The 20,313-nt window shown below is 33.3% G+C and overlaps 2 protein-coding genes across 3 annotated transcripts; both read left to right on the top strand.

The window, feature by feature from the left end:
* The first annotated feature begins 438 nt into the window (after positions 1-438).
* Positions 439-3,899, top strand: LOC105950984 (uncharacterized protein At4g37920). Its single transcript, XM_012974377.2, has 6 exons — positions 439-844; positions 1,137-1,477; positions 1,659-1,827; positions 2,568-2,812; positions 3,181-3,368; positions 3,453-3,899. The coding sequence occupies exons 1-6, from the start codon at positions 691-693 to the stop codon at positions 3,610-3,612; spliced, it is 1,257 nt and encodes a 418-aa protein (XP_012829831.2). The 5' UTR covers positions 439-690; the 3' UTR covers positions 3,613-3,899.
* Positions 3,900-6,197: 2,298 nt separating this feature from the next.
* Positions 6,198-11,927, top strand: LOC105950982 (DNA-directed RNA polymerase II protein). 2 transcript variants are annotated; one of them, XM_012974374.2, is made up of 13 exons: positions 6,198-6,492; positions 6,648-6,735; positions 7,028-7,127; positions 7,222-7,295; positions 7,408-7,479; positions 7,624-7,701; positions 8,272-8,396; positions 8,882-8,954; positions 9,384-9,445; positions 9,526-9,900; positions 10,235-10,334; positions 10,870-11,094; positions 11,607-11,927. In XM_012974374.2, the coding sequence occupies exons 1-12, from the start codon at positions 6,401-6,403 to the stop codon at positions 11,068-11,070; spliced, it is 1,440 nt and encodes a 479-aa protein (XP_012829828.1). In that variant the 5' UTR covers positions 6,198-6,400; the 3' UTR covers positions 11,071-11,094; positions 11,607-11,927. The 2 variants fall into 2 exon arrangements, with proteins under 2 accessions (XP_012829828.1, XP_012829827.1); XM_012974373.2 differs by having other exon boundaries at positions 6,219-6,492; positions 9,523-9,900.
* The last annotated feature ends 8,386 nt before the right edge of the window (positions 11,928-20,313 follow it).

The following is a 20,313-nucleotide window of genomic DNA, read 5'->3' as shown; positions in this document are numbered from 1 at the left end:
CTGAAAAAAAAAAGAAAAAAAAAAAAAAACCTTGCTTCTCCTTCCCCTTATTTGTCTTCACCATTCTTCTACTTCAAAAATTATTACTTTAGTTTCATGTCTACTTTTCGCCTTGTTGTGGTTATTTATACAAGCAAACAAAAACCGAAAAACCTGAAGAATCGCTTGCACGAAGAAAAACTGCTAAAAACTGCTGAGAAAATGGTTCGAAAATTGAATGACAAAGGATAGTTAAAAAGATATGGAGCGTGATTCTCAACCGGCGCGTGAAAAAATAGGTGGAAAGTTTTGTCATAATTTGCAGGTAATTTCAAAATAAAGTGAGGGATTTTTCGGTCTTTGTACACCAGTTAGGGAGTTAAGTACATATTTATGTTTGATTTAGGTCCAATATACTTAAAAAAAATGTTATTAGAGACTGGCCTACAATTTATGTTTGGATTTAGGATTTATCAGTATTTGCCCCTAAATAAAACATAAGAAGAAAGAATAAAATGAAAAAATAAAACCAATTTTCACTTACTATATTTCTTCCCCAACATCTTCATCCCCTCTAAATACTCCGGCCAGTTCAACACTTGTTATTACTTTCTGTACAAGATTGAAGGTTAATTAGAGCAGCACGAGCAAGCATATTCGCGAAAACGGCGCTGAATTTTGTAAACCGTGGAAAAAAAATAAAAAAATAAAATGGAGCTTGCTTCTTCCCCTCTCAACGCATACTACGCCGTCGTTTTACCTGCACGAGCCCACGCCACCGCTTCCAGAAACTTCTCTCTATCTCTCCCCTTCAGGAGTAATTTTCCCAGAATTCATCCACGTATTTCGGCTTCTAAATCCATGGGTACACCAATTCTTTCAATTCGTTTGTCGCATCTTTTGTTTCTGAATTGAATTGGTTTTTCTGTGAATTCTACCAAGCGGGAAACCCTAATTTTTCTTTTTAATTGCTTTTGAGAACTGATGAATTTTATTCCATTTCCGCCCACAGTGTTCTAGAGCTCAATTATGTATATTTATAATGAGTTAAACTAATCAGTTACGTATTTCTTTGGTTTCCGAGGTTAGTCGTTGATTCGATGGAAATCGGTAAATTTGAGCAACAGAATTTTGAAAAATTTATATTTCTGCTGCAGGATTTATCCTGCCACGTGAGGCAATTGGGTTGCGTAGTTCGTCTCTTTCTGCTAGTCTCGGTAATACGACAGCTGCGACGAATGAATCGGATCAAGAACTTAAGGAAGACGATAGTGAACAATTCGATGATCGTAAAATGGTTCGCATTTGCAACAAACTAATTGAGGTATTTACGGTGGATAAGCCGACGCCATCCGATTGGAGAAGGTTATTAACTTTTAGCAGAGAATGGGACACTATTCGACCACATTTCTTTAAGCGATGCCAGAACAAAGCCGATAACGAAAGCGATCCCGGAAAAAAGCATAATCTACTTCGTCTTTCGAGGAAACTGAAACAGGTATCAATCACCCGTTTGGTATTTTTATTAGTAAATTATTCATTGCATTAGGACAATTTTCTTGACATTAAGTGAAGTGGGTTCGTTCTTGTTCATTCTAGTGAGATCGAGGATAGTTGCTATGTTCGTTTATAAATTTTTGTGACGAATTTTGGGAATTTACTAAAAAAGATTCATGCAGATTGATGAAGATATTCAAAGGCACGACGAACTCCTTAATGCTGTAAGAAAATCACCGTCTGAGGCTGGGGAAATTGTAGCCAGGCGTCGTAAAGACTTCACGAAGGAGTTTTTTGTTCATCTTCATACTGTGGCAGAATCGTACTATGACAATCCAACCGAACAAAATGGTAAGAGGTTTTACTTATTCCTGGATGTAGTGTTTAACTATCTTCTTGGCTTGGATGAAGAAATGATTTTGTGACATTTCTTAGATGATGATGAATCATATTTTTTTCTTGGCTTGCTTATATGATGATTCCCCGTTCTACCGTAAATTGATCTATCAATACGTAGATTAGTATAAATATATTTTTTTTTTCTTAGTACTTGGCTTGTTAGAACTATACTAAGGCCTGATTTGGTTGGGGAGATTAGCCATGATTAACGAAATAATTGGACCTTGTTTGATGTTTGGTATATCCAATAACTTCCCGGGTCGACCCGTAAATATTATGTTATCATGGCTTATATTGCCTTTTTCGGAGCCTTTTTTTATTGGACCTTCCATGGTCCAATAGTTTTAGGCCCCGTTTGGTTGCCAAGATAAGCCATGATTAACTAAATAGTTGGACTTAATTTGATGTTTGGTATCCTTAATAAATTGCCACGTTGACCCCCAAAAATTATATAATCATGGCTTATCTTGCCTTATCTTGGCTTATCTTGCCTTCTAATGAGTTTTTTTTGTTGGACGTTTCAAGCTCCAATAAAATAGTTAAGTTTCATTAGATTATTTAATCTTATTCTGGCTAATCTTATGTTGCCACCCAAACGGGGCCTTATTAGATTATTTAATCTTATCTTGGCAACCAAACGAGGCCTAAGACTGATTAATTTTGACATTTCTCTCGTTTTTTGGATTGAGTAGCTGTGGCAAAGCTTGGGAATACGTGTTTAGCAGCTGCACAGGCATATGATACTGCAACTGAAAGTATAGAAGCGTTAAACGCTGCAGAGTTAAAATTTCAAGATATAATAAACTCTCCATCAGTAGATGCTGCTTGTCGGAAAATTGATAATTTGGCGGAGAAAAATGAACTCGATTCTGCACTGGTTCTTATGATTACAAAAGCTTGGTCAGCTGCCAAAGAATCGAACATGATGAAAGACGAGGTATATTTTATTAAATTTTAATGATCCTACATATTTAATGCACTGGTCTCGTTTGGAAATGTTTATGGAATTGACGAGATTAATTGAAATTAATTAGGATTACATTGTCTATTAAAATGTAATCCATGATAATCATATGTTTGGTATTTGTGATTATACAATCTTTGTATTGGGTAATATATTATCCTTCATAGGATCGTATAATAATATGGTTGAGGTTGGAAAATCCTTCATATGCTTGATTAAAATGCGGTCCCCGTTCTTTATCACGGGCTTGAAACCGAAACCCGCCAAACCTTGATTATATTATATAACAAGTCCTATCCTAATTCCTAAACGAGGTATTTATTTATATTTCTTGGTGGCAGGTGAAAGATGTACTGTATCATTTATATAAAACATCGAGAGGTAATCTTCAGAGGCTTATGCCGAAAGAAATCAGGATACTCAAGTACTTGCTCACAATTGAAGACCCCGAAGAACACATGAGTGCGTTAAATGACGCTTTTACCCCTGGAGAAGAACTTGAAGGAATGGATGTCGACTGCCTTTACACGTACGTATATAAACCCCCGTACTATGTATGTAATTATATAATGTGCTTATGTAATTCTTCTGATTTTTATTCCCGACTTTACAGGACACCCGAGCAGTTACATACGTGGATTAGGACTATAATAGATGCATACCAATTCAGCAGAGAGGGCACTCTCGTACGAGAAGCCCGTGATTTAATGAATCCCAAAATTATCGAAAAACTTGAAGTTTTGAAAAAGAAGATCCAGGATAACTTCATGTGAGCTGAATATTCCGAGTTTCTCTAATTCTCGTTTGCTCGGTTTTTGGGATTGTTCCGGATAAAGAAGAAAAGTAGTTAACGAACTTATTAGGGTATTTGGTATATAAAAAGTGTTGTATAGTACTTCGACAAATCCATTTAATTTAAATGTTTTGATTCCATATGACCGTGGATGATTCGGAAATTCATCGACTGTGCGATCAAGTTTCGTTGATTGTAAGATTTTAATTCGAATTTTGGTTTTACTTTTCGTATTTCACATTTGTAACTTGGGGCTTGCTTTATTAACCCGGTCCTGCAGATTTTCGTTCGAATCTTGTTCTTGTTAAAGGGATTCGGAACATTAATCTACGGTGAATCAGTTGCATTCGATTGATAATAGAATTTTGTGAAGATGTATTTTATTACTCCCTTTGTCACACTATATTTGTGTATTTAGATAGTCTTTTTTTTTTGGTCCGAAAATATTTGTCACTTTATAATTCCGGTGAATCATTAATTGCATTTTTTTTCCCTTTCAAATCTGCCTTTTTGTCATTCTGAAATTAGTTTATCAAATTCTGTCACATAATGAACTATGAACTTCTAATATAAAAAAGGGTTAATCACAAAAAGACCTATGACAAGGGCATTCAATTAAAAGAGTGACATTCAACTTTTTTATCTTTCAAATAAATCTAGCTCAATCAAACTTATTTACAAATAAGAAAAATCATTTTATATATACCAAAATTATCCCCAATTCATTGAAACTCAATTCAACTCCAATTTCATGATTTACACCCCAATTTAGCCCAATTTCATCAATTAATCAATTTTAACCCTAATTTCAATTTTGACCCGCCGCCGTTGACCGCCGGTCTCCGGCGTTGACCTTTTTTTTTTTTTTATTATTATTATAAGTTTGTATTTTCTTAAAAAAATATTTTAATTAATATTACTGTCTTGGCTGCTAAATTACTGTCTCCGGCAGTTATTTAACTGTCGGAGATAGTAATTTAACTGTTAATTGACTTTTTTTTTTCTTCAAAAATATTTTAATTAATATTACTTTCTTTGCTGCTAAATTACTGTCTCCAGCAGTTATTTAACTGTTAGAGACAATAATGTAACTGTTAATTGACTTTTTTTTTAAATATTTTAATTAATATTACTGTATTCGTTGCTAAGTTACTGTCTCCAGCAGTTATTTAACTGTTGGAGACAGTAATTTAACTGTTAATTGACTTTTTTTTTTAAATTCTTTTTCTTAATTAAAAATTATTTTAATTTATATTATTGCCTTGGCTGCCAAATTACTGTCTCCAACAGTAATTTAACTGTCTTAGACAATAATAGTAATAATATTACTGTTCGGGAAAATAATATTCATAATATTATTGTCCCAAACACTAATATTACTGCCTGAGACAGTAATTTAGTAGTCAAGACAGTAATATTAATTGAAATATTTTTTTCTAAGAAAAAAAAAGTCAAGGTCAACGGTGGTTGACCGGCCGGAAAAAAAAATTCAGGAAAAAAAAAAAATCAACACCGGAATCTGGCCGAAAAAAAAAATTTCAGAAGAAAAAATTATTTTCTGAAAAAAAAAATTTGGGGGGGGGGGTTTAATGTGATATATTTGTTTAAATCCGAGGTCAATGAGTAATATTAAGGAAGTTAGGCATAATTGATGAAATTGATAAGAATTATATTATGGAGGGTATTTTAGACTAAAGACATAAGGATAAGTTTAATTAAGAGACTGTTTTTTTTGTACCAAAATGCATTTAAGTCCCGTATTGATGGGTCTTTTTGTCATTCACCATATAAAAAAATAACACATAAGTTTATGTTTATTCCTCAAATTTGTCTACACCTAGAAGCAGTCAAATAAATTATTTTGCCCCTATTTTTCCTAAAATTAAATTCATATTTTATTAAAGAAATAAGATTGACCTTATAAGTGGTTGGATAAAAAAGTATAAAAAAGTATAGATTTAGGCATTTTGAAAAACTATTAATTTTATCAAAAAAAAAACAAAACTAAGAAATTAATGATGAATTAAAATTGTCAAAGTGCATATATATAGGATAAAAAATTAAGGGTAAATTACGGCTACCCCTGATGTAAGGTTAAATTACGAAGAAAACCCATTATATTAGGGTAATTATAACTACCCTTCAAACTATGAATAACGTCCGTCCTTACGGTGTTAAATTTAGTAGAATCTTCTACATTATGCGGAATACTCCAATTTGTACCCGTTTCACCCCATTCAAACTCTACATTTTAAAACAAGATCATCATAAAATTTGTTTTTAGGCTTGAAAAATATCAGATTGTGGTGTATCAGAAATTGCATGTTGCACAAAACGAATACTTACTAGAGAACAATCCATAGAATCTAGAAGATTCCTCTAATTTGACATCATAAATGTGGACGTGCAAGAAGATTCATAATTGAGGCGTAGTTGCAATTACCCAAACATAAAGGGTGTTTTCGTAATTGAGCTTAAATCAAGGGTTAGGCCGTAAGTTAACCAAAAAAATAAAATTATTTTCTGATAAAACATCTTTTTCCTTCCACAAAGTAATATAAATTTGTGTTCAGAAACGTACATGATGAGCAACTTGAAATTCAAAATTCTCTGCCATAAACAAATTCACCAATCGTTAGAACCCTAATTCTTCTTCAGAGTAAAAGAGTTGAAAATTGTTAAATCCCCAAATTTTAATCAGTAAAATTCACACTCTCCAATCATATTTGAGCGCGTAGAAACTCGTGCGTGGATTTACCCGCGCTCAGATGATGACGACGACGACGAGGAAAACCAGTAGCTGTGCCATATGCGAGACCTCCAATCTCGCTTCGATTTGTACTGTTTGTGTTAATTACAGGTAAAAAATTCACCATTGTTTTTTTTAATTTAAAATTAAGTGATGGTGTAATGTTCGTTGCTTTAGGATGTGATTTTTGGAGAATAAGAGTTTTTTTTTTTTTTTTTTTTGTTTAATCAGCTGAAGTGATGTGTGTTTGTCATGTTTGTGTTCAGGTTGAATGAGTATAATGGCAATTTGAGGTTATTGAAGAGTAAGAGGGATGCACTGTACTCAAAACTGACTCAAGTTCTCGTCGCGAAGGTATACGTGATGATGTGGTTTCGATTTATTTTTGCTGTTTTTATTATAATCTGGTTAGTGAAATTGCGTGATTCGTCTAATTTTACTGAGTATTTTACGGATTCAATTGAGTAAGGATGTACCGGAAATTTTCGTGGACTGTATCAACTTCTCCAATTTCGTAGCTCTTATTGCTAGATCGATGTTCAGTGTATATAATTTGTGATTCCTTTTTATGACAAATTATCAATTTTTGTGATTCTGCTTGATTTAAAAATATCAATTGCTTAAGAGGCAAATTTTTTCGTTTTAGGGCAAGGCTGATGATCAACATAGTTGGAGGGTGCTTCATAACGAGAAATTGGCGAGGTTGAGAGATAAGCTCAGACAACGTAAAGAACAGATTTTACAAGGTTGATTGCTGCTCGGATTTAGTCGTATAAAATATTGGTTGCCAACATTCCCGATTTTGGCTTATGTTTCTTTGGAATAATTGATTATTTTCAGGGAAGGCTAAGATTGAGAAGAGGTCTCATGATCTAAAACTAAAGTATGAATTGCTTGAATCAGCAATGGATACGGTATAATAATTTTTGTTTCTTTATTTTTGGATTATCAAAATCTTTCCTCCCCTCGGGACATTATTTGGTTTTATCCTACCTATTATTATGAGATTTCTGTTTGATATTGCAGATGGAAAAGAACCGCTTGGAACAAATTGAGAAATATTATCCGAATCTTATCTGCACACAAAGTTTGGGGCATGTGAGAAATTTGTGTTTGGTTCCTTCTTCTGTTTGATGTTCTATTCTTTCTGTATATAGTTTAGAATTTTTCGATAAACTACGTAAGAATCTTTTGTTTACTCTTTCTCAACTAAGATTAATGCTCCAAGTATATGTTTTTCAGATGGCAATTACCTCCGAACGCCTTCATAAACAATCCGTTATTATAAAGCAGATATGCAAGTTATTCCCCCAGCGCCGGGTACTTATCCAAATCCTTATTGTTAATTTGTCATCAGTGTTTATCATCATCATCATGACAGCCTAGGCATTTCATTCAATCGTGTCATTATTAACAGTTCAAATCACTTGTTTTCAATATTGATTGATCCGGTTGATTCAAATCCAATACAGTACCTATGGGTACATAAATACTGTGATGCACCCTCAATCCTGTAAACTATGTTAGAAATATAATTTGGTTTATGGCTTGAGGTCCTACAGTCTATTTAAAACAATCTGTTTGGACAACCTGTTTCTATCAAGGTTAATCGATTTATTTAATTTGTATCAGTTGTTGACTTCACATAATTGGTCATTTTCTAATCAATTTAGTTGGGAGAAAAATTATCTAGAAGTTAATTTTGTAATTCTCTATGAAGCATTGGTTTAAGTTTGTAATTTTTTTGTAATTCGTTGTATCCCGTGATGATATCTAACTGGTTATTGATATGTACTCGAAAATTTGTTTGCTCAAGCTGTTGTAGTGCTAATTTTGTTTCTATAGGTGTGTCTCTTTCAACAATAGTTCACTACTATAGCTTTATTGCAGGTAAATATAGACGGGGAGAGTAAAGATGGATATGGTGGTCAATATGATACTATCTGCAATGCACGCTTGCCGAGAGGCTTAGATCCCCACTCAGTTCCATCAGAGGAGCTTGCCGCCTCGTTAGGGTAAATTTTAATCTATGTGTTTACTAATTTTTCGAAATGAAAATGATGATAGGAATTATGGAATCTTATTTTCCCCTTTGGTTGCTCTTCTATAGTGATTACATACGAGCCTACTTCCTTGGGCCTGTTTTGATCAATAATAAATGCCGGAAATGTTGATTTGATAGCATTGACACATTTGCTGAGAATATTTTATTAACTTTGTTGTCCCATGATGGATAAAATTAAAGCTTTTGGTTCTGAAAAATTGTTTTTGATTATTGCTCGATTTGCACATAGAGTTTAGCTCTCTCACTTGAAGTTCTATGTAAAAATTTAAACTTGTTACTCTGAATACTTGATTACACCCTACTGCTACGCATTTCGCAGAATTTGGGAAATGTGCAAAATATATGCTTTTTATATGAAGTTCTGAAGCAGTATGTTAGCATTTTTCAATGTATGATGTTTTACTTACTCTCTTCATACTGAATGGATAAAAACAGGTACATGGTGCAACTCCTAAATCTTGTGATTCACACTGTCTGCGCTCCTGCCCTTCATCACTCTGGGTTTGCGGTATGTTCAGTTATACCTCTCTGTGCCTGATTGTGTCATTGGATTTTTATTGAATTGTGGTTTACACGTCATACTTCAACAATGTTTAATGACTTTTTACCTAATATTTTAAAGACTCAATAATGCATTTGGCATGAGGTGTGAATATGTTGGAGAAGACATGTAATACTAACCTGGTTCTTTGAAGTTGCATTGAGATCAAGAAACTGAATTAAGTTTGTGAAGACATTAATTACTGACCGATGGTTGATATAATAGTGCTACCTTTATATATATTTTTTTCTGAACGCGTACAGATATTTAGTATTCGTTTATCGGTGTTTTTTTTTTTTTGGTATTTATTGGATTTTATACCTTTGCTTTTGGACGGATTGGAGATATGTGTATATATGCAGGAAACAAGTTTCTCACTTTCTTCACATATTTCAGGGTTCTTGTTCTCGAATATGGCAGCGGGAGTCATATTGGGATGCTCGTCCATCACCTAGGAGGTATTCTTTGAGTTCATGGCCCAATTTAAAGAACACCTCAGTCTAATTATTATTTTATCTAATGTTCTACTATTCAGCAGTGAATATCCGCTTTTTATTCCTCGCCAAAACTTTTGCACCACTGGCGGTGAAACTTCATGGTCCGAGAGAAGCTCAAGTAATTTTGGTGTTGCTTCAATGGAGTCGGTGAGAAAGCCTCGGTTAGAGTCGTCTGGTGGCAGTTTCAATTATTCTTCCGCTTCTCAACATTCAGTTGAGATACACAAGGATTTGCAGAAAGGGATATCACTCCTCAAGAAAAGTGTGGCATGCATAACAGCATACTGTTATAACTCACTGTCCTTAGAAGTTCCCGCAGAAGCCTCTACTTTTGAGGCATTTTCAAAGCTGTTGGCCACACTTTCTTCTTCCAAGGAAGTTCGAACTGTTTTATCTATGAGAACGGTGTCATCAAGGTATAGCCATCATCCTTTCCTCTTCCCATTTGATTTAAGCACCAAGTGCATACATTTTTAAAGTAAAAATTTTCAAGTAAAAGATATTGCTCCCAGGGTTCTAGGACGAACATTTACTTGGGAAAGAATTTAAGTTATTGTTTCTAGCAAAAAAAAAAATACTCAATTCTAACATTTTGACTGGATAGAATCATAAGCATATCGATTTCACTCGTCTATACTCTACATGAACTGTCCATTCTAGCATGCAGGCTTCTTTAGGGATATTTTAATTCATATTGCAACGACTCATAGTTGGAAGAAGTTTCATTTGCATATTAATTTGACTTTTCAGGTCCAAACCTGGCCAACAACTGAATACATCTGTATGGAATGTGGAGTCGGCTTTTTCTTCAAGCACTTTACTGGAGAGCGCGAACGTGCTGCCTATAATGGTATACATTTTAATCTCTTTTTTTTTTTCCATGATAGATATTCTACTAATTCTGAACGTATGAAAGGAGATAAAATCATTATTTCCTTGGAATCTTTATCCCCATCTTTAATTCAATTGCTCTTTATCGACCTTTCCCTTTCATTATGTCACGCCCATTTGTTTGCACGCTTTTTAATCGATTTTACTCGCTGTTTCTCTTCCATGCTCTATTCGTAAAAAAACTTCGTTATTACTCCCTAGATGGTGATATGATCAAAGACGCTACATAAATCTGAAATTTTGAAATTACACATGAAAAACCAACCATGTAGCATCCATCTTTGCCCTCTTTCTCTGATCATGTGCTATATCTTTCTGATCTTTATCATTCTCCAAAATATTGTTTTAGTTCTGGATAAATTCCTTGTAAGCCAAGGAGATAAAAGGGTAGAACGGTGCTGTGTTTGCTGTTAATTAATTCCACCTTTTTTTTTTTAATACGAGACAAGTATTTCACATGTTGACCATTTCATTTACTTCCTATTTTTGTACAGAGAAATACATTTGATAATTATCTTCCAAGCTCTGCTGGCAGTTATCTTTATGGTAATGAATTTGCTGATTTGGGGAAGAATGAAAACTTAATTGAAGGATGGGATTTTGTTGAGCATCCTACTTTACCTCCTCCTCCATCGCATACTGAAGACGTGGAGCACTGGACTCGTGCTATGTTCATAGATGCAACGAAGAAATGATATCAGTTCCCCTCGCCTAATGTGGTACGACTTGTGCTTAACCCATAAACTAAAATTGGAGAAATTATAATAGAGAAAATGAAGAAGTTTCTTTTCTGATTGATGCTTTACAATTTTCGGAAATAGAAATAGCTGAACAATCTGAAGTCACCATAGGATCCATGAATGCTTTTAATCTTTCTTTTAATTCTTGTCTATTCCGTGAAAAATAATAAACATTTCATTTAAATCGTTTATCATGATTTGAAGTTCTACCACACAGTTCACGTGGTTCGATTTTGTTTTTCGTTTTTATTAGTCCCTGGATGTTGGGTAATCATTACAACGTGAAGGCTTGCAATTAATGTTTCAAGTAGAGAAGTTCAAATATGCGATTCATTCGTCACCGTGTGGTGAAAATCATTGCACTTGGTTTAATAATAGTTTTTGAGATTGGATGTGCCTCATGCGCAGTTTGGTTTAGAGTGATTATAATTTTGCAATAAAAAAAGTTACGGATAATCTATTAATGTTTGTTTCTGACTTTCTGTTTTTAGCTTCGGCAAGCCGACAACTTTGCTATGACGAGGACACACAATAGGGAGAGCTTGAAGAGTCTGAACAGGTTCAACATTCATTGCATGTAAATACACAAAGTCTCGATCAGAAACGGAAGTTGAGGTAGAAAACATAACTTTTTACAGTGCTGTATATATATAGAGACATATACACACACGGTGATATTTAACTTGTGCATTGCCATTCATGTACAGAAACCATTAGATCGATTGATTCTACATGAAACGATAGTTATAACTTTATGACTGGCTTTCAAGCTCTTTTTCGATTTGGAATTTTTGATTATGCATTTCATTCAATCTACTATTTCATTTCGGTGTTTTTACATTAAATAAACTGGTATTTATGGAAGAGAATAAGCATTGATCGCACGAATACCGTCAGATGCAATACAAAGATGTAATTAAGCAGTTGTCCCCAAATGATGTTATTGGGTACATTTATAACGTCTCAATATCCCATGAAATCGATAGTACTTCAAAAAAAAAAAACTTGGAAAGCGTGTCAAGTGATTGATTATTCACTTCTTCCTCTTCTTCGGAGGCTGAAGTTCCTCCTCTTCTTCCTCTTCCTCTTCGTTTTCTTTGTCAGACTCGTCTTCAACCACTACATCTTCTTCATCATCATCATCTTCATCATCATCATCATCATTGTCGTCATTGTTATTGTCGCCATTTGTTGCATCATCATCGTCGTCATTATCATCATCATTTGGAATCTCTGATTCATCTGCACCATCATTGCCCTTGTTTGCGTTGCCTTTGCCGTTCCTATTGGGGTTGTTGTTCCCATGATTTTCATCTTCTTCTTCTTCGGAGAAGTCACCACCTCCATAACCAGAAACTCCGTTGTCACCATCCTCATCACCATCGTTGTCGCTATCTGCTCCCTCAGCTTCAAATGCTTCTGATTCGCCTTTGGTTCGGCTCGTCATCAATATTTTCTCTAGATTCTGCATTTTTTATTGCAAGAAGGGTGAGGGTGATCAAGATTTCATCATATAAAGAAGTCCAAAGCAAAGAGTGAAAAGTAAACATTTTCATCCCAATTCCGATTGATCCCAACTGCAATTTTTTCGGAAAAAATACGAATTTTTGAAATTAATTTTGGAAATTAAATCGGACTGGAAATCAGAAATGCCAAATGTTTTTTATATAATTCCAATACTAATCCAAAAAAATCATAAGGATATCAGAAATCAGAATTTTGGAAATCATAATGAAAAAAGTTGTTCTAAATTGGAATTTTACGGATCGAAACCGGCGGAAATTGAAAATTCCGTTCCAACTTTCACCCCGAGACTCTGTAGATGAATATCGAAAATGATTTTTTCAACTCCCTTCGATCCTATAATTCTCGTCTCGGGTCGGCACACATGTATTAACAAAACTAGTCTACATGTATTTATAGCATGATATTTAAATTCATTTTTCATTTCCTCAGTGTATCCACTAATTCTTTCTCAATTAATTAAGAGTAAAAAAAAAAAAGAAAAAAATGAGTTCAAATATTTGTCAGTGTCAGATCAGATCCGACCCGCAAACCCGATACCCTAACAGCATAAAAGATGCCTTCGAAATATCCCAACCCAAAGGAATATCCGGATATCTTTACGACGATACCCGTTTACTAATAAAAAAATATTTAAAACGGAAGAAAAAAGAAACCACCACAGACAGATTAATATAGAAGCAAGGACAACAAACATTAAACACTTAAACTAATCCACTTAATAAATATTAGACTAAAATACCCCTATTTAATAATTAATGCAGAGACAGTATTAGAGAGTTAATAGCGACAAAATTGAAAAATATGTAATTGATGCAAACATTAAAATTATAAAGCGACGGATGATATAAAGAATTTTGTTTTATTTTTTTGAAAAAAAATGACAGATATTATGGCAACAGATGGAGTAACAAACTATATATCTGAGATTCGAGATATATATAGTTATTTTTTGGGTTATAGTGACTGTATTATTTTTATGAGAAACCAAGACAATGTTTTCAACTAATGATATCTTAATTTTTCTCATTTGAATTAATGTCCAAAACAGTGTAATAAATATCACGCGATGAAGTTCACCGACTCTAATTAAAAAAAACTAATTATAAAATTGGTACAATAAGTTATATAATTAATTAAATAGTTAAATTAATTTTATTATACTTTTATTTATCTATATATAAGAAGAAAATCGAGAAAGAAAGGTCACCGACGGCAATTTACAGCCAAATTTTGAGTTTTATTTATTAACTCAAAACTTGAATAAAATAGAATTTCAATTTTTTGTATGATTAGAATTTTAAGATGAAAAACAACAATAAAATGAAATAATAATATGAGAACTTTTTTTTTTTTTTTTTTTAATTAATAATATGAGAACTAAGCTTGATAATTAATTACCTGTGCCAAATAGAGCAGATGAGCTTTGACCAATAGGAGGAGGAAGGAAGAGAGAGGGCCCACTGCGCACGTTAGCGGAGCCCGGCTAACAATTACCTCCATATGTAATATTCTGACCGAGAATTTTGACCTGCCCTAAACAAAAAGAAGAAAATTAATTAACAATAAAATAAAATAAAATGTCACGTATTTATTATAGTTTATATATAATCACAATTTCAAATTAGATGAAATTTTAAATCACATGATTTTGTTTTTTGAGATATTACATTAAAAAATGGACGACAATTGCTCGTGCAAAAACAGAAAAAAAAAAAAAAAAAACTATTGAGTAGAATTAAGGGCTATACTTTTATATCTATATATGTATATATATATGAAAGAACATAGAAAATCTATTGCAAGAAAGTAAAGCTTCACACAACAAATAGATCATGAAAATAGTTTTAATTCAAATCCTTCTTTCACCTTAGGCCTCTCTGTTTCGTGTTTGTGTGTGTGTGTGTGTGTGTGAGAGAGAGAGAGAGAGAGCTGACCGGCGGTTGGTAGTTCTTCAGAAGTCCACAGAAGGGCAGAATGGGCTGATATTCTACTTTAATTTGTAAACATGTGAGCAAGAAATACAGCTTTGGAGCTGACTTATGTGTGTGTGCGCGTGTGAATGTTTGTGTGTATGTATATTATATGTGTGTGTGTGTGTGTGTGTGTGTTTGGGTTGAAAATTGAAAGAGAAGAGTAGTGTGTCAAGTGTGTGTGTGTGTGTGTTGTGTGTAGTAGTAGTTGAGGGTTGTTAATGTAATCTTTGTAGTAGGTTGTATAAGCAAATATTGGAGACCACATAATATATAAAATGGTAAACTATAACCACCCCTGGAATATGGTCAAATTACGAAAACCTCATCATGTTTGGGTAATTACAACCACCCACAATTATAAATCTTCTTATACGTCCATCCTTGCAGTTTCAAATTTAATGGAATCTTCTATATTATATGGAATATATTCTCAATTTTGGGTCCGTTTTATCCCATTCAAACTCCAATGGTAGATGATCATCAGATGTATTTTTTGGTTTGTATATATCAGATTGTGATGCATCAGTAACTGTAATTTTGTACAAAACGAGTACAAACTAGAGAACATTCCACGGAATCTAGATAATTATGTTGAATTTGACACCACAAGTGTTAATATGTAAAAATATTCACAGTAAATATGATTATTCAAACATAAGGGTTTTTTCATAATTTGACCATACATCAGGGGTGGTTGTAATTTACCCTATATAAAAAGATATTGGATATGTAAAGCAAATATTGGAGAATAGAATCCAATTCTTTGTTCCAAGCCATTGTGAAAAAGGAGGCCTTGACCCCTTTAAGAATCATCACCTTTTTATTTATTTATTTTTCAATTTTTTTTTTTTGTTTACCATGGTAGAGTCCCAACCTCCACTCGGATTAAATATTATCATAAATGGAGAAAAATATTTAAAATCTATTTGTACTAACTAGAACTCAAATTTAAAAAAATGTTGAATTCATGGAATCCATGAAATTAGACATTCTTACCAAATGTTATAGCAATTTCAAATATTACCAGAATTTTTTTATTTGATAAGAGAACATTTTTTTTCGACGTTTGTATGATTTTTTTTGTTCTTTCAGAAATATGGCACTTTTGGAGCTTATTTTATTTCTACTACAACAATACACAACTGCAAACTAGACATGTAGCAGCATACGATACGCATACGATACACTGTGAAGAAACAACTTTGCCCGTAGCACGTCATAAGGAGCCGACACGTGGCGGTTGAGAATAATTTGGGAAGAAGTCGACACGTGTCCTCAGCCTACTTTATTCTTTTCTCTTTATTTTTATTTTGTTTTTGCAGCTTTTATTTTCTTTATTTAGTTTATTTTAACTATTAAATAAAATAATAAAATAAAATAAATTTTTTTTTTTAGGTTTTTTTAATTTTGTATATTCAACTTTTTTTTTGAATAACTAAAAGTTATAAGATATATACAGTAGAACCTCGATAAATTAATCACCTCGATTAAATAATAGTTTCTCTCGGTCCCGACTCGGTGAAAACGTGTTAATTACTAACTCGATAATTTAATAATTCGCTAAATTAATAGAATTTCCCTTGTCCCGACTGTATTAATTTATAGAGGTTTAACTGTAATTAATTAAAAAGATCCTTTCTTATTTTATTATTTTTGTTTTTATTTGAATAATTAAAAATAATAAAAAGATTAATTAATTAACAACATTATAAATAAACTGAATAATAAGAATATTTATGTTTCAAAATATTTTTGGTCAAAACACATAATAACATCACGAAAAATGGCTCCCGGTGCCACATTTTCGAGGCCTTCTAATCTTGTCCCCTCAACCAAATTTAGCTATGTTATCACTCGATGAATCTGTGGACTGACTTATGTTGATATCGAATGGAAAAGCTGTAAAATGACGATCCTAAAGTGGTAATGATAACATGATGTGATGTGAAGAGCCAAAGTGAAGCTGTGAAAATCAGAATATATATTTGGCTAATAATAAGAGGGTGTATTTTGAAGTTTCGATCATCATCGTGCCTTTAGTAGGAAACAGGCGATCGACTGTAAGATATGCATCATTATGATCTAATACATGATAATATGTTGGAGAAGTAAACATAGCCATAGAAGAAGTTCATGCCTCCCCATTGTACCCCCGAAATCTAGGAGACATCTTAGACATGGGTATCTACGTCTGTGACCGAGGGAGGCATCTAAGTTTGATGCATATGTACAGGGCCATGTCGATTTTCAAGGGCATAAAGAGTCATTCTGGTCATGAATCGGGAGATACGAAAAAATGTTAGCAAATAAGAAAGAAAATAATGAAATTCTAACACACTAAGAGATTTCTCATAGGATTCGTCGATCCTCTCCCCCTTTGGTCAATGTGTAATATTAAGGAAGTTAGAGCATAATTGATGAAATTGATAAGAATTATATTATGGAGGGTATTTTAGACTAAAGACATAGGGATATGTTTAATTAAGAGACTGTTTTTTTGTGCACCAAAATTCATTTAAGTTCCAGGTGATGGACCTTTTTGCCATTCGCACAAAAAAAAAAAAAGGCGTTGCAAGAGACACTGGAAACATGGTGTTCGCCTATGGTGCGCAGTTACCAAACCCGCAATGTTGTAAATGTGAAATAAATTTTCCAGCTATCGTATTTTTGAAAGTTTTTGGTCAAACTACGGTAGATTAGTTTTTTCCCCATTTCAATTAATATAAGTAAATTTAAATCTTTATTTGAGATAAACCCTTCTTATATTTTTCTAGGGTAAATAGCATAAAACCCCCCGTGTTAAGGAAAACCTGCACGAAACCCCCTATGTTCTTTTTTTTGCGTAAAACCCCCTTGTGTTGTATTTTACTTTGCACGAAATCCCCTTTCCATTAAAAGTTAACACTGTTAGCTATAAATGGGGTTTTATGCAAGTTTTTTGTAACATAGGGGGATTTGGTGCATATTTTCTGCAATACAAGGGGATTTTATACAAAAAATAATTTATTTGTTTAAATTTCATATTATTTTATGAAATTAAATTGAAATCATTTATTCAAATACAATATGAAAAATAAAAATTTAATAGGTGTGGTGAATGTTTTTTTCTTAAATCAATTTTTATATGATATAATTTATTAATGTATGAATTTTGAATTTTTAAATTAAATAATTATTTTATTAGAATTATTATATATGTTTATAATTTATTCTTGATTAATTATATGTGAAAAGAACATAAATAATTTGAGAATTTCCATCTTGAGTATTATTTTCTTAATTTCATATTTTAAATTAATAGATATATTCGACTTAATTTAAGAAAATAATTTGAATTTTAAATGAATAAATTAATTTGCGCCGATTCCCCTTGTTTTGTAAAATCATGCACCAAATTCCTCTATGTTACAAAAAAACTTGCATACAACCCCATTTATAGCTAACGGTGTTAACTTTTAACGGAAAGGGGATTTTGTGCAAAGTAAAATAAAGCACAAAGGGTTTCACGCAAGAAAAAAAAAACACAATGGGGTTTCGTGCAGGTTTTCCTTGACACATGGGGGTTTTATGTTGTTTACCTATTTTTCTAAGGCTGCGGCTATATGCAAGACTAATTCCACTTGTGCAAGACCAAATTATATTTTTCAATGTATACATACTATAATAACCTTACTTGTTGAAAAAATAGAAAATTCCAATTGCAATACAAAAAACTCAAAAACACAAAAACCCTATCACAAAACCAGAAGACCAACTCTCATCTTCTCCATCTTCCAAAACCCACAAAACCTTTCTCCTTCCTCCTCCATAAACCCAAAAAAACTAAACATTCAAAATCATCAAAAATCAACAAATCTTACAAAGATGGCAAGTATGGAGTCAGAATAGATCAAAATAAAAGATTCTACGGTAGAAGAACCCAAGAAGGTATGCATTTATGTGTTTTTTAGCTAGAATATCGTTTTTCCAAATAAAAATCCTGCGCAGACGCGGACGACATATACAGGTCGAATTATATAGGTAAAAATCGACATTGAGATGTTGATTTTGGACTACTAAATCGACACCCTAGTGTCGAAATTTTAACTGTTAGCAAATTAGTCCAAATATACTAAATTTCGACATTAAGGTGTCGAATTTATGGACATATATTCGACACCTTAATGTCGAAATTTAGTTGTTTCATATTTTTTTTGAACTTTCTATTTTCCAGTTACTTTTTGTTTCAATATTCATTTATTTTTTTATAGCAAAAGGCGAATGCGACGACGCAGTTTATTGTTCAAATTCACCTAAGGTTTCAAAAATATGTACAAGACATCAAGAACGTCGCATCAAGAGCGGCGGTCGGCGACTGAGCTTGGGCGTAGGGTAGGGTTTCGGGGGGGGGGGGGGGGGGGTGGGGGTGGTGGTTTCATCTCTTAGTTTTTTTTTTCATTTTATCTTAATAAAATAGAATCTTTCTTTAATTTGATCTTGTACAAGTGGAATTAGTATTGCATATAGTCGCAACCTTTTTCTAATTTGATCCCTTTAAATCTTTATTTCATATCCACCCTCCCGCACTCGATCTCTCATCTCTCTTTGTCTATACCTCTATTCTCCCTTTCGAGTTTATTGCATTGAATATCCCTATATTATACATAATTGCTAAACAAATCCTTTTATTATAAATATTAGCAATAAACCTCTCACAATGCATCTTTTCAGTACACAATCCCCTAAAATTTGTACTTTAGAGGGTAGGTTGCTAATAAAACTGAATCATAGGGATTATTTCCTTATACTTATAACACGAGGATTTTTTTAACCTGAGAATAAACACAAGGGGTGCTAAATGTAATAAACCTCTCTCTTTAATTTCAAGCAACTCGACCACGATCCATATCCTCCACTTGTTGTTTTCCTTCCTAATTTCCTCAACCCCCAACCCACTTTAGGTCATCCCGAATTGGAGTCGAATTTGTTATAAATGAAACAAATTAGCATGAAAATAAAGTAAAAATATAACTTGTGTTCATTATTTATTTGTTAGTTCTTAACGGGGTTTTTTGCAAGAACCACCCCGGTGTAATCTCTGATTGCTGGAAAAACCCCTCGTGTTAAGAAAATTAGCAATGACCCCCCTATGAAAGTTAGTCAAAGTCAATAAGACCCCTAACATCTTATCGTGTTCTGCAGGCGCACATTGTGCGGCTGGGGTGCATATTTTGACCTGAAAATATATAAATACCCTATAAATAAAAAGTGAAAAATTACAGATTAGCCCTAAAATTTTCATAACGCCAAATTGAAGCTTTAAGAATTTTCAATTCAGCCCTTGACAATTTCTAAAACGCCCTCTCTCCAAATCACCTCATCCCTAATCAAACTCTCCACCATTTTCACGCAAAACACACACACAATGATTCCTGATGGCGCCCCGTTTGCAGATATATTTTTTTTCCGGCAAAATGTTTCGAAGGTACCTCACCAAAACTCTCCACTCCCCAAAATCTGACAAATGCCAAAGGGAAAGGTAAGCGTCTCCATTCCTCTGTTCCATCTCTCCCGAGAAACTCCGAACACTTCAACCGGCGGCATATTCCACAGTTCCACCAAATCAATTACCACCACTACATCTCAATTCGTCGACGAAGAAGGGGAACGGGCCAATTTGAGATGCTACTATGACGGAACTTCGTGGGACGCCGATGGT

Source organism: Erythranthe guttata, chromosome 3 (assembly GCF_056151865.1).
Source record: "Erythranthe guttata isolate IM_541 chromosome 3, IM_541, whole genome shotgun sequence".
Classification (NCBI taxonomy): domain Eukaryota; kingdom Viridiplantae; phylum Streptophyta; class Magnoliopsida; order Lamiales; family Phrymaceae; genus Erythranthe; species Erythranthe guttata.
The sequence above is the reverse complement of the archived record's forward strand: the minus strand, read 5'-3'. Positions and strand labels throughout refer to the sequence as shown.

Bases quoted from the DNA above. Each gene is read 5' to 3' on its own strand.
- LOC105950984 (XM_012974377.2), top strand. From the start codon at position 691: ATGGAGCTTGCTTCTTCCCCTCTCAACGCATACTACGCCGTCGTTTTA. The intron at 845-1,136 runs GTACACCAATTC...TTTCTGCTGCAG, and splicing joins TTCGGCTTCTAAATCCATGG to GATTTATCCTGCCACGTGAG. The intron at 1,478-1,658 runs GTATCAATCACC...AGATTCATGCAG, and splicing joins TTTCGAGGAAACTGAAACAG to ATTGATGAAGATATTCAAAG.
- LOC105950982 (XM_012974373.2), top strand. From the start codon at position 6,401: ATGATGACGACGACGACGAGGAAAACCAGTAGCTGTGCCATATGCGAG. The intron at 7,480-7,623 runs GTGAGAAATTTG...TATGTTTTTCAG, and splicing joins GCACACAAAGTTTGGGGCAT to ATGGCAATTACCTCCGAACG. The intron at 9,901-10,234 runs GTATAGCCATCA...TTGACTTTTCAG, and splicing joins ATGAGAACGGTGTCATCAAG to GTCCAAACCTGGCCAACAAC.